The 14,948-nt window shown below is 31.9% G+C and overlaps 1 protein-coding gene across 1 annotated transcript; it reads right to left on the minus strand.

Moving 5' to 3' along the window:
• Positions 1-3,158: 3,158 nt before the first annotated feature.
• LOC134720642 (uncharacterized) lies at positions 3,159-13,819 on the minus strand. The gene is made up of 5 exons (XM_063583021.1): positions 13,688-13,819; positions 12,702-12,811; positions 10,905-10,994; positions 5,712-5,880; positions 3,159-4,794 (listed from the first exon to the last, which is right to left on the minus strand). Exons 1-5 carry the CDS (start codon positions 13,734-13,736, stop codon positions 4,784-4,786), a joined length of 429 nt encoding a protein of 142 aa, XP_063439091.1. The 5' UTR covers positions 13,737-13,819; the 3' UTR covers positions 3,159-4,783.
• Positions 13,820-14,948: the final 1,129 nt, after the last annotated feature.

Below are 14,948 nucleotides of genomic sequence, written 5' to 3' on the forward strand. Positions count from 1 at the left end.
ATATTTTCAAATACTTCATTAAAAAACAATTACACTGTAAAGAAAATACTTGGTTGATAGTATATGATCTATCTATACGAAAAATAAAAAAAAGCTAACTAATGCGCATCTGGGACAAGAAAATTGGTACCGTTAATTTTATTTTTATTATATTGACTTGATTAAATTTTCCAAGAGCATTAAAAACTTCATTGTCTTCACAGCTTGATAAATACCTAATTGTTTGATGATTGTTTAAAAGAGAAAAATAAGGTATTTACACATGGAGTCAAAAAATTGATTTCATTTTTTCAACACTGCCTGTGGAGCATTTGTTACAAATTCTTTCATTTTGTGGAATATAAAAAAAACAATCAACTTATTGTAAAGTATATCAGCAGATATACGTAATTTACAAATAGATCTAAAATAACAGTTCTTTACCAATTGCAAATTTATAATTTTGATGGCCAATTCGCTTTTTTTGAAGGAGTAGATTCAGTAAGAACCCTTTTTTGCCCAAAAATATAGCAGTTTTACGAAATTATGAAAATGTTATCTTTAAGCTTTTTATTGGCAAGTAAAATGCTTCAGATACACAAATATGGACTGTTTAAGACAATACAATGCACATATATCGGGTACTAGCATCATTAAGTCATGCAAAATTAGTGAAATCTTTACCATTTTAGCATTTTAGTGAAATTTATACGGTTTCAGTCTCAAATGACAGTGACCGCATTCGTGTTAATTGATGATATGAAATATTAGTTGTATTCGTTGATTATACATAACAGATATACATAAAGGTTGAGGATGGACACGGATACGGCCACTTTGACAAAAATGACGATTTTTTTCATATTTGATAGATTTTTCATATTTAAACTTGAAACTAATCGTTTTTAATGACTTAATTAGTCAAAATATTTCACATAAACTAATGAATTCAATTTAGTACGGTGACCGAGTAAGTCGCTTATTTAAGAAGTTTAATTGTCGTCCGAACTATACGGCTATAAATTATAGTATTGGTAGTTCAAATATTAAACTTAAGATTTTGACTTGTCGTCAAAAAATCGTACGGAGTTATTTTCGTAAAATGGGCTTTGAAGTACGTTAGTTTACTTAAACAAAAAATCGACTGAGAAAAGTTTTGAGGTCAACATATAATAACATCCGTGACATGATTTCTGTTATTATATACATTGTTGTTACACCTTATTAATGTTATTTTAACGATTTCGAATAAATTTTAGCAAAATTAATTCGTTATTAAAGAGTTTTTGTAAAAGTTTTACACTACGAATACTTTGCATTTGAAAGAGTACGTTCTAATTTAATTTCATAATTCTTTTAACGCAGAATGTAAAAAAATTAACATTTAAATGATATTTCAAATATTTGTACCTTTATTAATCAATAATATCAAATTCATTTGTCTCTGAAGCACTATTGCAGCAATTCAAACAAGACAAAATTCATAACACTCATATGACGGAGCTATTCGAGGATCATATACAGCATCTTATAGATACATATACGCAGTTGGGATGTGATGTATTACTACATTTGCATACTGGGATATGTTCCTTGAAACAGTAGACATTTAGCTGTCAAATGTAAGAGCAGAACGAGAGGGAATTTGGTCTCTTCCTTGAGATCGTAATCACAAATGTAACATTATGTTTTTGTAACCAACCGTACCGCACGAAGGTGGATACTCGATATGATTCAATTTTCCGAGAACATGCGATCACCTTTTATAGATGGCTACTTTGCTTTTTAGACAGATTTTTGGACATTTTGACAGTACTATGAAATGGCAACAGAAAAGACCGTTATAAAAGCCTCAAGGGGATTAGGTGGCACTGTAGGCATAGCAAATCAAAAGTCTCTGCTTGTTAGATAAACCCTTACTAGACATTTCATAAAATCCATTAGTCGTGTAATGCTGAAAAGGGATTGAATTGCTGCAAATTATGCAAATTCACAAGAAGAAACAAAGTCAACAGCAATGAAAAGAGATGAAGAACATGTTATTGCCAATGTGAACCATCTAAATAATCCATGACTGATCCCTTTGGTTTGGAATCCCACCCTCAGTGTCTTATCAATATCTCTTCTTAAATGCATGCTTCAAGACATAATCGAGGTTCTTTGCTCACAGTTGTCGAGGAAGGCGTGAACATGTCTAAACATTTTATTACTAGTGCTCTTTCTTAAGATCAAAAGGAGTTTGTATAGTCCAATATCAAAGTCAAACACAAACCTTAAATATAAATCGGGGGAAATACTTTCAGGTCGCATACATCCATAACTTGTCATTAAACGTGCACTGATTTTGGCAAAATGTAGAGATGATGTTATCATAGAACATGTGTTGTCGAACCCATTCCATTATCCCCTTTTCAAAATGACGGCACCATGAGAAAATCATGCAAATCGGATTTTGTGAAGCAATTCGAATCTTAAGTCTCTTGTGCACTTTCCCTATCTTCCTTTTTACCATCACTCACAACTTACATAAGAGATGGTATGGCATGGTTCAATTTATTAATGCTAAAAAAGGTAAAACATACGGCGAATTTGCAGCTTACTATTAAAAAATATGCCCCAATGAATTTATATGGCGCACATAGAAGCAAATGTTTTGATCGCTACGACACGAACAACTCTATAAAGTCTACCGAAAGGGAACACCGCACAGAGACTACATGCAGCTTCCATCAAAGTGCATCAGATTATAGAGCGGAGAAGTATTCCTGACTGGAAAACTTTGACAAATCCCATAAGATTCCACTTGATGTGAGCTTTATATAGTCAGAACGTTTGTTTTTTTTCCGAAATTGTCAAAGTTATTTATACCAACACTGTGTACTATTGTTTCACTGTTTGTCTTTTTTCATTTTACGCTATGGCTTTTTCAGTTTATTTAGAACTTTGGAACTGATTCTTTATAAGCTAGCTATTGGGTACCTTAAATAAAACACAATTATCCAGTTACAGAATAAAGGATGAGCACACTTGTTTATAAACTGGATATGAGAAATTTAGTCATTGTTTTAAATATGATTTTACTGGATAGAGGATATATCAAATTATGTCAGGGAATAATTGATTTTAACATGCAGAAATTCAGGATATGTTTATGTTTAAACATATTTATCTATAGTGGATTGGGAAACAAGTTTTGCAACTTATATTAATCCCTTTCCACTTTGCGGGTGTGAGTACTGCCTTGTAGCGGCATAAGCCTACTCTTTTTCGAAATCGACAAGGGTGTCTTTAACGTGCAAGAGATATGACTCTCTCTTAACACGGGTCAGCCATTTATCGTCCCCGTCCGACGGACTATCATCAGGATTCAGGATAAAGGGCATTCTAATAGCCAAAATTCAATGGAAAAAACTACTTATTAATTAAATTTATACACACAACACATGAAAAAGACACAAATATATTAAACTGAAAAAAAGATATGAGATGGATAAACCAATCTCATCTTGGAGATTCGAGACATTAGCAGTATGTGTCTTCTAAATAACTACAAATACTTCATGATAAATAATAAATGCTCAAAGTTAATCTGTCCATATATAACATGGCGCACCAATGTACACACAAGTTACACGAACAGTATAATAATACAGATGATTACAACATGTAGAAATTAATCAATAAAAAATGCAAAGGAAAATTATAAACATAAAATCATTTTTTTAGAAATATAATAAGGTGCTTCCTTAACGGTCATTAAACTTCCATTGATATCTTGTTATGCTTGTAGTTTTTTCTGTAGTATTACATCAAAACAGTCTGCCCTTAATTTGTATTACTTCATTTACCTTTAGAAAGTTTATCAATTTTTTTTTTAGATTTCTTCAAAATTGCACAAGATATCCTTTTATATCCCTAGATTACATATAAAATGCATTTTTCTCTATAAGAACACATATCAGTCGGTACTGTTTCTAATATTTTGATGAATGTGTTATTCATATTGAAAAAGCCATCCCCGTTTTTTTTCTTTATCTTATTTATAACATCTGTTTCATAATTTCAACAGAAAAAAATAATTTAACATTTGTACCATAATGGTTACTTTTCAATATTGTTGTAATTAGAGCAGATGTTATTTCCCTTTAATGCCATGTTTGCGAGTAATGATAAACAAATCGTTTTATAAATTTCTTTTTCACTGCCTCCTAGACTACGAAAACGATGATTTAATTTTTTTATGATATAGTAATGATCTAAAATCAGAATAGCTTGTTCTAGTGATATGGTCACTGAATGAAGTAAAATCTACCAGTTTGTATTCCAACATAACCGCCAACTTGACTACCTCCAATTTTAATTATGTCAATAAAAACTGATATTGCATGGAAATTACTTTAAATTATGTTGCCTTTTTCAAAAAAATTACTTATTTTATGGTGGCTGACAAAAGAGTAAAACATTCACAAGAGTCCTGTTCCAAATCTCGTTTTGAAATTTTCCTTTTTTTTTTGTTATATGCTGTCAAAGATAGTACTGGTTCTTTAAAAAGATTATAATCAATAATCAAAGGGAGATAACTAAACAAATAATATATGGCACACATTTAATGAATATATACATGTCTTTTAAAAAACTTCAATGTTGTTATTTTTTTTCAAGTATTTTACATGGAATAATTAGTGAAGAAGATTTTAAACAAACGTTCATCTTTGAAAGTAACTTGTTGATGATGAAGCTTATGATGAGTCCAAACATAATTGTGACCCTGGAAACTTGGTATGTAGATGGCGCTTTCCAATCATCAACAGTGTCCTACATGAAAAATGAGAATTAAGTTTGAAGCTGAATCTAATTATTTCATTTTTCTTTTCATTATATCATTGAATATTTTTTCTGAAAATTGTGACGAACAAAATTTGCAAGATGAGTGTTTTTGTACATTGTTTAATCAAATAAAATAAATAGACAGATAAAGATCCAAATTGTTGTCGTGTAAGGGCGAATTATAAATGTCTTGCCAGAGCATAAAATCAGTATGCTTACAAACAAAGCTCTTGTTATAATTGCAAAAATATTAATGCAGTAAAGACAAATTAATTCCTCATTCAGTAATCTATTTGGTGTTAAATTGTTAGAGAAATTCAAATAAAATGCGAATGGAAATAGGGAATGTGTCAAAGACACAACAAAACGATCAAAGAAGTCTGGAAAAGCTTTATCTTTATCATAAGTTTGGCAGATAAAACTATAAAATATACATTACATGTAACCGAAGAATCTTTTGTCTTCTCATATTTTGGTTGAAACATTATTTTCCATCACTTTCAAACATTCAAACAATTTAAAGTTGAAATAAGTCTCCACCGAAATGTGCAAATTTCGGTTTCTCTTTAAACTTATATTTTTTAAAGAATGAAAACCATTAAAATTTCTTTAAATCCATATCATTTGGACTCTGTTATAAAGTTGCATTGTTGCAAATCATACATGCACCAATTGTCGCTTCATAAATGTCATTACTTTTTTATTTGATAAAATATTACAATGTTTAGTCTATTAAGTATATATGTATATAGATATATGAGTGCCTATAAATAGCAGCACATGACATACAAATGTATATAGATATATGTATATAGATATATAGATTTGTGTGTATGTTTCATTGTATTGGTTGAAAAAAGTTCCAATCATTATCATGGCAAACCTTAATCACATAGAATACTTACTTTTCACAGTTAAAACACCAAACTTTTGTGGCCATTCATCGTAATTCTGATTTGGTAGATAGATCTGACAGGTATAATTTCCTGCATCTGTCTCCGTTAATGATCGAATAATCAGTTGGTACATTAAACGATTGGTATTTCCGTATTTCACCACATCATATTTCTTTTGTTCTTCTTCCGTTAACACCCATATAGCACAACCACAGATAATAATCATACTAATAAATAACAAAAAATAGTAAAGTGCAATACCACACGACAGAGCCGAGGGCTGGTTTAATAACAACCATTAAATGATATTTATTGTATACAAATTTCGAATCAGTACGAAAAGTCATCATTTATATAGATATATATACAACTCGTCTAAACATCAACCAAATTAGATCTATAAATTTGCTTCCGCAAATTCTTGTTCTTCCCTCGCCGGGATACGAACCTATGCTACTGAGATATCGCGACACCAAATCGCCTGCACTCTAGCCTTCTCGCTAGATATATATATATATATATATATATACAACTCGTCTAAACATCAACCCAACAATGTTAGATCTGTAAATTTGCTTTCGCAAATTTTTGGTTCTTCCCTCGCCGGGATTCGAACCCATGCTACTGTGATATCGTGACACCAAATCGCCTGCACTGCAGCCGTCCCGCTAGACCACACGACCACCTGGGCTCTCAATAAAAGAGCTTTCGGTGGCCATATGTTACCTTTCCACGTCAGTTTTAATCTAGCGGCGTACTGCAGTACATGATATATAAGGCATGAAGATGTTATTGTTACAGATCAGCTAAATTATCTATAGTAAAGGATCCTACAAATTAATGTAAGATACAGTCACAGAAAATAATTATATTCATAAGTACGTCTGAGTCAGTGACAACCCTACAACAGATGTATCCATCGGATCGCCATCAATGATGGTGATACATGGCTGTGTACATAATGTATATACAACTCGTCTAAACATCAACCCAACAATGTTAGATCTGTAAATTTGCTGTATATATATATGTATTAGTATTTCAATACACACAAACATTTGTAAACAATCGATCTCTTAATGCATGATACAAACTAATATCAAATAGCATGGATGTAAAAATTAACGTGACCTATCGAGTAGACCCTGTCGTGCCGAATGATTTAACCGCCAAATCACACAAACCACTTAACCTAAACGCCACCTATATGGGCAGACAATTCAGAAGAAAATAATTTCATTCTAATTCATAAAATCAACCGACTGAAATTATATTTCTTCTTCCGTTAACACCCATATAGCACAACCACAGATAATAATCATACTAATAAATAACAAAAAATAGTAAAGTGCAATACCACACGACAGAGCCGAGGGCCGAAAACACAAAGAACGGGAAAATTTAAAAAAGGTGATCTATATCATGTAATAAAGATCTGAAAATAATGCTAGAAATTATCCAAAGAATCCTTCACGATAATATCGTTTACCGTTTCGGAACACCATCTACCGTGTGTCTATAAACTTAAAACCTAAATTAGCACAAGCACCTTCAGACCTAAAACTGTGAAACCCATAACACTTAATCTCAAGAACATACGACAGAACACTTCAATAAAGAGCTCGCGCATCCTATATGACACTGGCGTATTCTTTTACGTAAAACATCAACATCTAAACATTTGGAAAAAATCCAAACAAAAAGTAGAATAAAATAAATAAATAAGTAACCCCATCAAAATAGCTAGAAAAATCAGCCCAATGCAGAAATAAATCAAATGTTTCACCGACACTTATACGAATGACACTGAATCGACTTCTCTCAATCTGTATACGCTTGTTTTGAAACGTTAAATGACAATAGACATATAATGATCTAAAATAACTTAAAATAATCACTTCGTCGAATAGATAGCAACTCAACTCGCAAAAGCACTGAAACACGTACAAATATCAAATACGCTGATTATACAAGTCACCAAAAGAAAACATAACAACCCACATTACATGCAGTAATTCTAACGAAACAGGCTCCTTTATATTCGTAGGAGTAGGCAAGCTACGCCTCACATCTTCTAGTAGGTTAATTACTAAAGACGAATTCGTCGGTAAACATGATGATCCAATAAGAGAATGTATCCTATGTAAAGAGTAAAACGGTTGTTCAACTGGACTAACAGTATTTCTCGAATGTGTCAATACAGCTAAATATAAACCAACGTAATAAGCTTTTGCTGGTACAGTCTAACCATTTTCAATTCTGTTTGATGCAGCCCAATTATTCCAGCGTAAAATACTCAGATAATATCCTTTATAGTCGAAACTGCTAAGATTCCTACATAAGTTCTGAGAGAAAATTCACTTTGCTAACTAGTGAAGCAGGTTAATTCTGCAATTCTTCCGGTGAGTGCCTGCAAAAATATATTTGTAATTAAAAAATAAAACATAACTAATAAAAGCAATCTAAAACTATCAGCTAAGTACTATGCATCTAATTATCCACAAAATTCATATGAAATCTCAAATCCAAAACTGATGAGATTCAAATCTAGTAAAGCTAGTAATCTATACCAAGAGATCAAGAGAGATCTATCATATACATGCAAGAGATCAAGAGAGATCTATCATATACATGCAAGAGATCAAGAGAGATCTATCATATACATGCTCACATCAAAGTGATAGTATATACATGCTCACATCAAAGTGATCTATAATACATGCTCACATCAAAGTGATAAATGACTGGATGAAAAATCCATCAGTAATGCTATTAAATATGCAAATGTTAAATCAACATTGCCAAATATGGTCTTTTTACTCTACCAGCTATATAAGCATGTCTGTAAGTAGAAAGATCCATAAAATTTGTCACTTCAGAAAAGAAACCATCACCATATAGAAAAACCATCACCATATAGAAAAACCATCACCATATAGAAAAAGCTTTAGCCAAAAAACCAGCAGAGAGCCAGTATAGAGTAAAAGTTTAATTTTCACTGTCGAAAATACATTAATTCTTGTGGGAACAAAGAAATAGGTGAAACGAATAACCCCTTAATCCCTCGCCAATCAACCGTGAAAGCGTCAATACCTGACGAATTCACTTTCCAAAATCTGGAATAAAAACTATTAATTTAAAAATTGTCACCTGAGGTAAACTAGTCAACCTCATGAGGTCCCCTAAGGGATTCAACTATCTGAAATACAAATTCAGAATTAGCCTGTAGCCAATCATCAACTATCTGAAATACAAATTCAGAATTAGCCTGTAGTCAATCATGTTAATCAACAATCCGACTAAGATAATCTGCTCTCTTATCCTCAGTACGTAGACTCACTACCATGTCAATATAAACATTGTGCAATATATATGTGCTAAAATGTCTAAAATCAACTTTTGCAATACTGATGTCGTGCTCCTTTTACTAACAACAATTTTAAATGTGGTTACTAGTAATCTTATATTGTTGCAAGCTAAAAAGTTTATCAACGACAAAAATACATTTTTCAATACTGTGAACTCCTTCCATTTGGAACTTGTAGAAACCTCACATTCTATAAACCACATATCGTGAACAATATTACATGGGTTTTCACTGTACGCTATAGTCTGCCAAGAACTTCAGATTTATAAGGTTTAATATTGGCTTCATGTGCATTTAAAACCTTAAATCTTTTTATAATAATTAAGACCAATACTGTCTACAGATAAATGTATATTACTGCTCCGGTATGAATGAACACTATTTATATCATTAGACAAATGTTTTGTCAATAAATATACAATATTGCCTATAACTTGAGAAATAGATATATTAAGCTGTCCTGGCTACCAAAGAAGCTATATCTCCCTAACAAATACTTTCCGTTTTAGCTAAACACAAATCAATGTATGAAATGATATTCATTATCTTGTGTATACAATTGTCAGGAATAGTAAAAACTCCTTTATCTTAGGCCCTGAAATTATAAGGTTTTAATAGTAGTCCACAGACGTCTCAGTCTTTGGTATAAAACCGCTACTTGTTGTATTACATAATTCCTCATCGTCATGTGTACCGAATGCATCGTCTGAGTACATAATAATCTGCTTATTTTCTTCTCTCCATTTTAATGAGATATTCTAGTAAAACTATAACAAGCAAAAACACCGTTAAAGTCCCATACAAATCATAGATATTTAGCATGAGGTGGAAACATATAGACTAATGTATAACATACTTAAACGTATATGAATTGGTATAAATGATTATGTAATGTTTTGCAATACGCATATCTTCAAAGTTTACACTTGTCTTCCGCAAATACCTGTCATATTCTGTCTCAAATCTGATTTTTAACGTGTTGTTTAACTGAACAGAAACAGTTAACGGATTCACAACAAAGTGAATACAAGTATTTGACATCTCTACAATTAAATCATAGCTAATAAATTAGTAATCGCTGATTTAACAAAAGAGGTATCGTAAAAATAATAAATTATTTGACAAACAATAATCGATATTGTATTTGAATAGAAAGGTAATATACAACCATCTCTTATAGTATCTATAATAAATATAGGCGTGTCAATATCCATTTAAAATTGAATGTTTCTGCTAGGTCTATCCTTAACAATAATATCAGGTTGACCTACTTGATATTCAATAAAATCATTGGTCAAATTATAACCAATACAATTATCTATTATAGCTAAAATTTATAGATAATTTAAATACTCATCTTTCAAAATTTCACTGAGGCCAGGTTTGGTGGGTGATTTACTAGTGTTCACATACAGACTGCTGGACCTGTAGTGTGTTTAGGACACACAAGAGTAGTATATTCCCATTTCCTTTTCTCTTCACCTGGTACTCCATCAACTCATTAGCACACTGTAACTTATTCAAGTCCACCAAATTTCTCTCTACCACCAATAATTGCCGACTCAGTACCTCTACTTTGTTGATTTAAAGCAGTTAAAACAGTTCTCAATGAAATATCGGGTTCACCTTCATAATCCAAGACTAAATTCGAACGTACTAATCGACTAACACAGCTAGAAAAATTAACGTGACCTATCGAGTAGACCCTGTCGTGCCGAATGATTTAACCGCCAAATCACACAAACCACTTAACCTAAACGCCACCTATATGGGCAGACAATTCAGAAGAAAATAATTTCATTCTAATTCATAAAATCAACCGACTGAAATTATATTCCTTTAACAATTTCATCAATACGAATAGTTTCATCGGAGGAAATATGCAAAGGTTCTCCAGATGGTAGGGTCTTTCTAATCCATTGTAACTGTTACCAAGTAAGATGAAATCAATTAAACTGAATTTTAAAGCCAATATCAAAATAATTCAAAAGTTTAAAATCAATTGATAAATCATCTCCTATCATAATAATATGGCCCTGACTAGGTATGCCATGCTTGACAAAAAGGTCAAACTATATTCAGTTTAGGAATCCACATTGTCAGATAATGATACATTTAATGGCGATCAACCTTGTTATTAAGATATTCTCAAAATTAGCGTATAAACATAACAATTATTACAACGGATAATTCATTAACAGGTGATACAGAAAATTTGTTTACAGAAAAGTGAAATTTTACCACCAGCAAACTGAAGACATCTTTATTGTCATGAAAAAGTGTTCTTCCCAACCACTTGTTGATTTCTAGGTGTAAATCAAGATTTTAGACCGGTCTTGCTACAATGCAGACAGGTTGGAACTAGGATCGTGAGGGCCTTAGTCATTTTGCGCGATATGAAAATCTACCTTATTTTGTGAAACAGCAAGAGACCAAGGGTGTAAATTACTAGGTTGGTGCCCTCCGTAAAAACATTCAGTATGCCTTCTGAATATACAAATGTCTAGAATTTCAATAACAACCGGGAAACAGACTAGTAAATTACTTGCTTTACGTTTTGTCAGACTTTAAACAACCTAGTCATGAATGGCAGTATTGCATGATTTGACTGGTTTAGTCCATATTATAATACCATTCAATCGTAGAAAAAAGTAAAATCACAAAAAAGTCCGAGAAAAAATCAAAATTGGAAAGTCAAAGGATACAACAAAGCAAACGAATGGACAAAAACTGTCATATTACAGGTACAAGCATTTTAGCTGTATTTGTCAAAACTTTAAGAAATATTTGGTCCTCAGTGCTCTTCAACTTTTTACTCTATCTGGTCTTTTAAACATTTATTTGATTCAAGCATCACTGATGAGTCTTTTTTTAGACGAAATGCGCGTCTGACGTAAATATAAATTTTGATCCTGGTATCTTTGATGAGTGTATTTGCAACCACTTGGTCGATGCCACTGCTGTTGGAGATTTATTTCCCAAAGGGTATCAAAAGCCTAGCAGTCAGCACTTCTGTTTTGACTTCAGTAATCATTGGTACGTTCATAATTAAAATTAACTGTTAACAAAACTCAAAATTTTTGAAAAACTTAGGCTTTTCTGCTTCAGGAATAGATTACTTTAGCTGTTTTTGGCAAAACAATTTATGAATTTCTGGTCCTCAATGCTAATCAACTTTGTACTCTGTTTGGCCTTTTAAACATTTTTGTATTCGAGCTTCACTAATGAGTCTCTTTTTTTTTACGAATTGCGCAATGCGAAAAAACATCGATGTAGAGCGATCCTGGTCACAGTGTTGAGCTGACCAGTCAAAAGTAAGCTTGAAAACATGTTCATTCGAATTTATCACAATCAAAATTATATGATGCTTAATTATGGCAGGACTTGTTTAAAGATAAATTATATCAGTAGTGGACCTGTTTCCAAATTAACTATATCGGCAGACATAACAATAGTCCTAGGATCAAGTCCACTTTTCAAGTTCACAAGATTGCAGTCCTTAATCCTGTCGTTGGTTTACTTAATGACTTGTTATCAAGTTAAATTGCTGTACAGGTAAGGACGGCACTCATCTGTACCTTTGCTGATGTATGTAAATTTATGACAGAACTTTGAATTATGTGTAGAGGTACCTGTGCTGGAGACTGTAAATTTATAACGGAACAATTCAGGTATGCTGTTTGACCCAGTTTTTTCAACTCTGGTAAAATATCACCCACTATTTCTGGTCTTGCAGCAAACACTGGAACAAATTAAACAATGGTTTGTTCTTAATCAATACACAAATGACATGGTTATCCGTAATCTTAAATAGATAAACAAAAACAAAGAATTTTTATAGAGCACGTGATAAAATAACAAAATTGCTCAAAGCGCGTCACTTTAAATCAAAAACACAAAAGGAAACATTAAATGTAAAAAAATCAAGCAAGCAGACTAAAAATATGCAATACAGTCTAAACTTAATCTTGTCTGTTAAAAATATAAAATGGTATTACAAAAGTAATTTTTTTAGAAACCCTTAAAAGTAGTTGCAAATATCAGTCCATAAGAACAGTTGTCTCCTGTCGAAACTTTAACTGTACTTAAATCTATACAGTTGTATGAGAAAAATTGTTCTTAAAGATAGATACATTCTAGGAGACTTGAAATGCTGTTCTTTGTAATTATTTAATCATATAAGAGAAGTTTATCCATGACGGAAGGTTAAAAAGTAAGGGACTGATAAGATTGAAAATGGAATTGGAGAATGTGCAAAAGAGACAACCCCCTGACCAACGACCAGACAACATTAATATTTGATTGGTCCAAGTAATAAGACATACGGTTTGTACTTTAAGTGAGAGATCTCTTCTCAGGATTGTAACCTTTATACCTTTGATAACTATATATTCTCCTTCGTTATTATTTTTTAAATGTTTGTAACGGCACGCTATTTCAGAATTCAGTTTACATTGTCATCATTTTTAATCATCTTTTCTGTCACATTAAATTCCTTTAACTTTGATTTCAAATTATTTCCTTTTCAGGTCATTTATTCTCAAATTGTAATTATTGGAACAAGTTAGTGAAATGACGCTGTTTCAGGAAGTTGAAAAATGAAATGATGAATACTTACCTGAACAAAGTATAGATGACAGAACGACGGTAGAGAACAAATATTTCATTTCTTATCAACTTGTCGGTTACATTATTAAATTTAGTAAATTTTCTATCTTAACTTATTTCCTATTGCATTCCATAGGTAAACACTCTTTTGTTCAAAATGTCGCTGATGAGGTAACTTGATCTTTACACTACTAATTATAAAACCAGGTAAACGAATGATCCGTTTATGAATACATCGGTTACAGTTATACTAATACAATAACTCTTTTAAATGTTGTAAGAATGGAATGTACCAAAGCAGTATTGATGTGTAAAGAAGAGGTAATGTAGTCTCTGAAAAACAAATGGACCATCAAGATAGAATATTTTAAGAGAAAATGAGGTGCTCGAATATAGAAATAACAGACCATGGCGTTAAAATTATAGAAAACGGAAAAAGGATCTGCCATCCATATCCTCCCTATAATTGAAGACACTAGAGATATATGTCTAACAAAATAATAAAGTTGTTAGCTATTTTTAAATATACGCAGATCGATGAGTCATTCCCTTTTTAGATTTTCTAAATAACATATTAAACTGACAACGTACGACTTGAACTCCTCCTTCGAAGTGAAATTTTTGAAATTCTTGATCCGCAAATGTGGTTGTGATAATTCACAAGAAATAATATATATATATATATATATATATATATATATATAAAAAATATTTAATGTACAAATTATCTAGTTCCATACACAAATAGTGCATGAACATATCTTTATGGTTGATGCATATATATTCCATTTCATGAACACATGAACAGATAGATTGTGCATTATTTTTTTTATTTGTATTTTGTTTGAAAGAATTCACTGTAAGGATTTTCTTACCCCAGGAGTAGATTACCTTAGCCGTATTTGGCACAACATTTTGGAATTTTAGGTCCTCAATGCTCTTCAACTTCGTATTTATTTGGCTTTTTTAACTATTTTGATATGAGCGTCACTGATGAGTCTTATGTAGACGAAACGCGCGTCTGGCGTATAAAATTATAATCCTGGTACTTTTGATAACTATTTACACCACTGGGTCGATGCCACTGCTGGTGGACGTTTCGTCCCCGAGGGTATCACCAGCCCAGGAGTCAGCACTTCGGTGTTGACATGAATATCAATTATATGGTCATTTTTATAAATTTTCTGTTTAAAAAACTTTGAATTTTTCGAAAAACTAAGGATTTTCTTACCCCAGGAGTAGATTACCTTAGCCGTATTTGGCACAACTTT

Source organism: Mytilus trossulus, chromosome 6, assembly GCF_036588685.1.
Source record: "Mytilus trossulus isolate FHL-02 chromosome 6, PNRI_Mtr1.1.1.hap1, whole genome shotgun sequence".
NCBI classification, from domain to species: Eukaryota; Metazoa; Mollusca; class Bivalvia; order Mytilida; family Mytilidae; genus Mytilus; species Mytilus trossulus.

Excerpts from the sequence above, each read along its gene's own strand:
- LOC134720642 (XM_063583021.1), bottom strand. The coding sequence starts at position 13,736 with ATGAAATATTTGTTCTCTACCGTCGTTCTGTCATCTATACTTTGTTCA. Across the intron at positions 12,812-13,687 it reads GTCATCTATACTTTGTTCAG|TGTTTGCTGCAAGACCAGAA; the intron begins GTAAGTATTCAT and ends AATTTGTTCCAG. Across the intron at positions 10,995-12,701 it reads ATTTACAGTCTCCAGCACAG|TTACAATGGATTAGAAAGAC; the intron begins GTACCTCTACAC and ends ACTTGGTAACAG.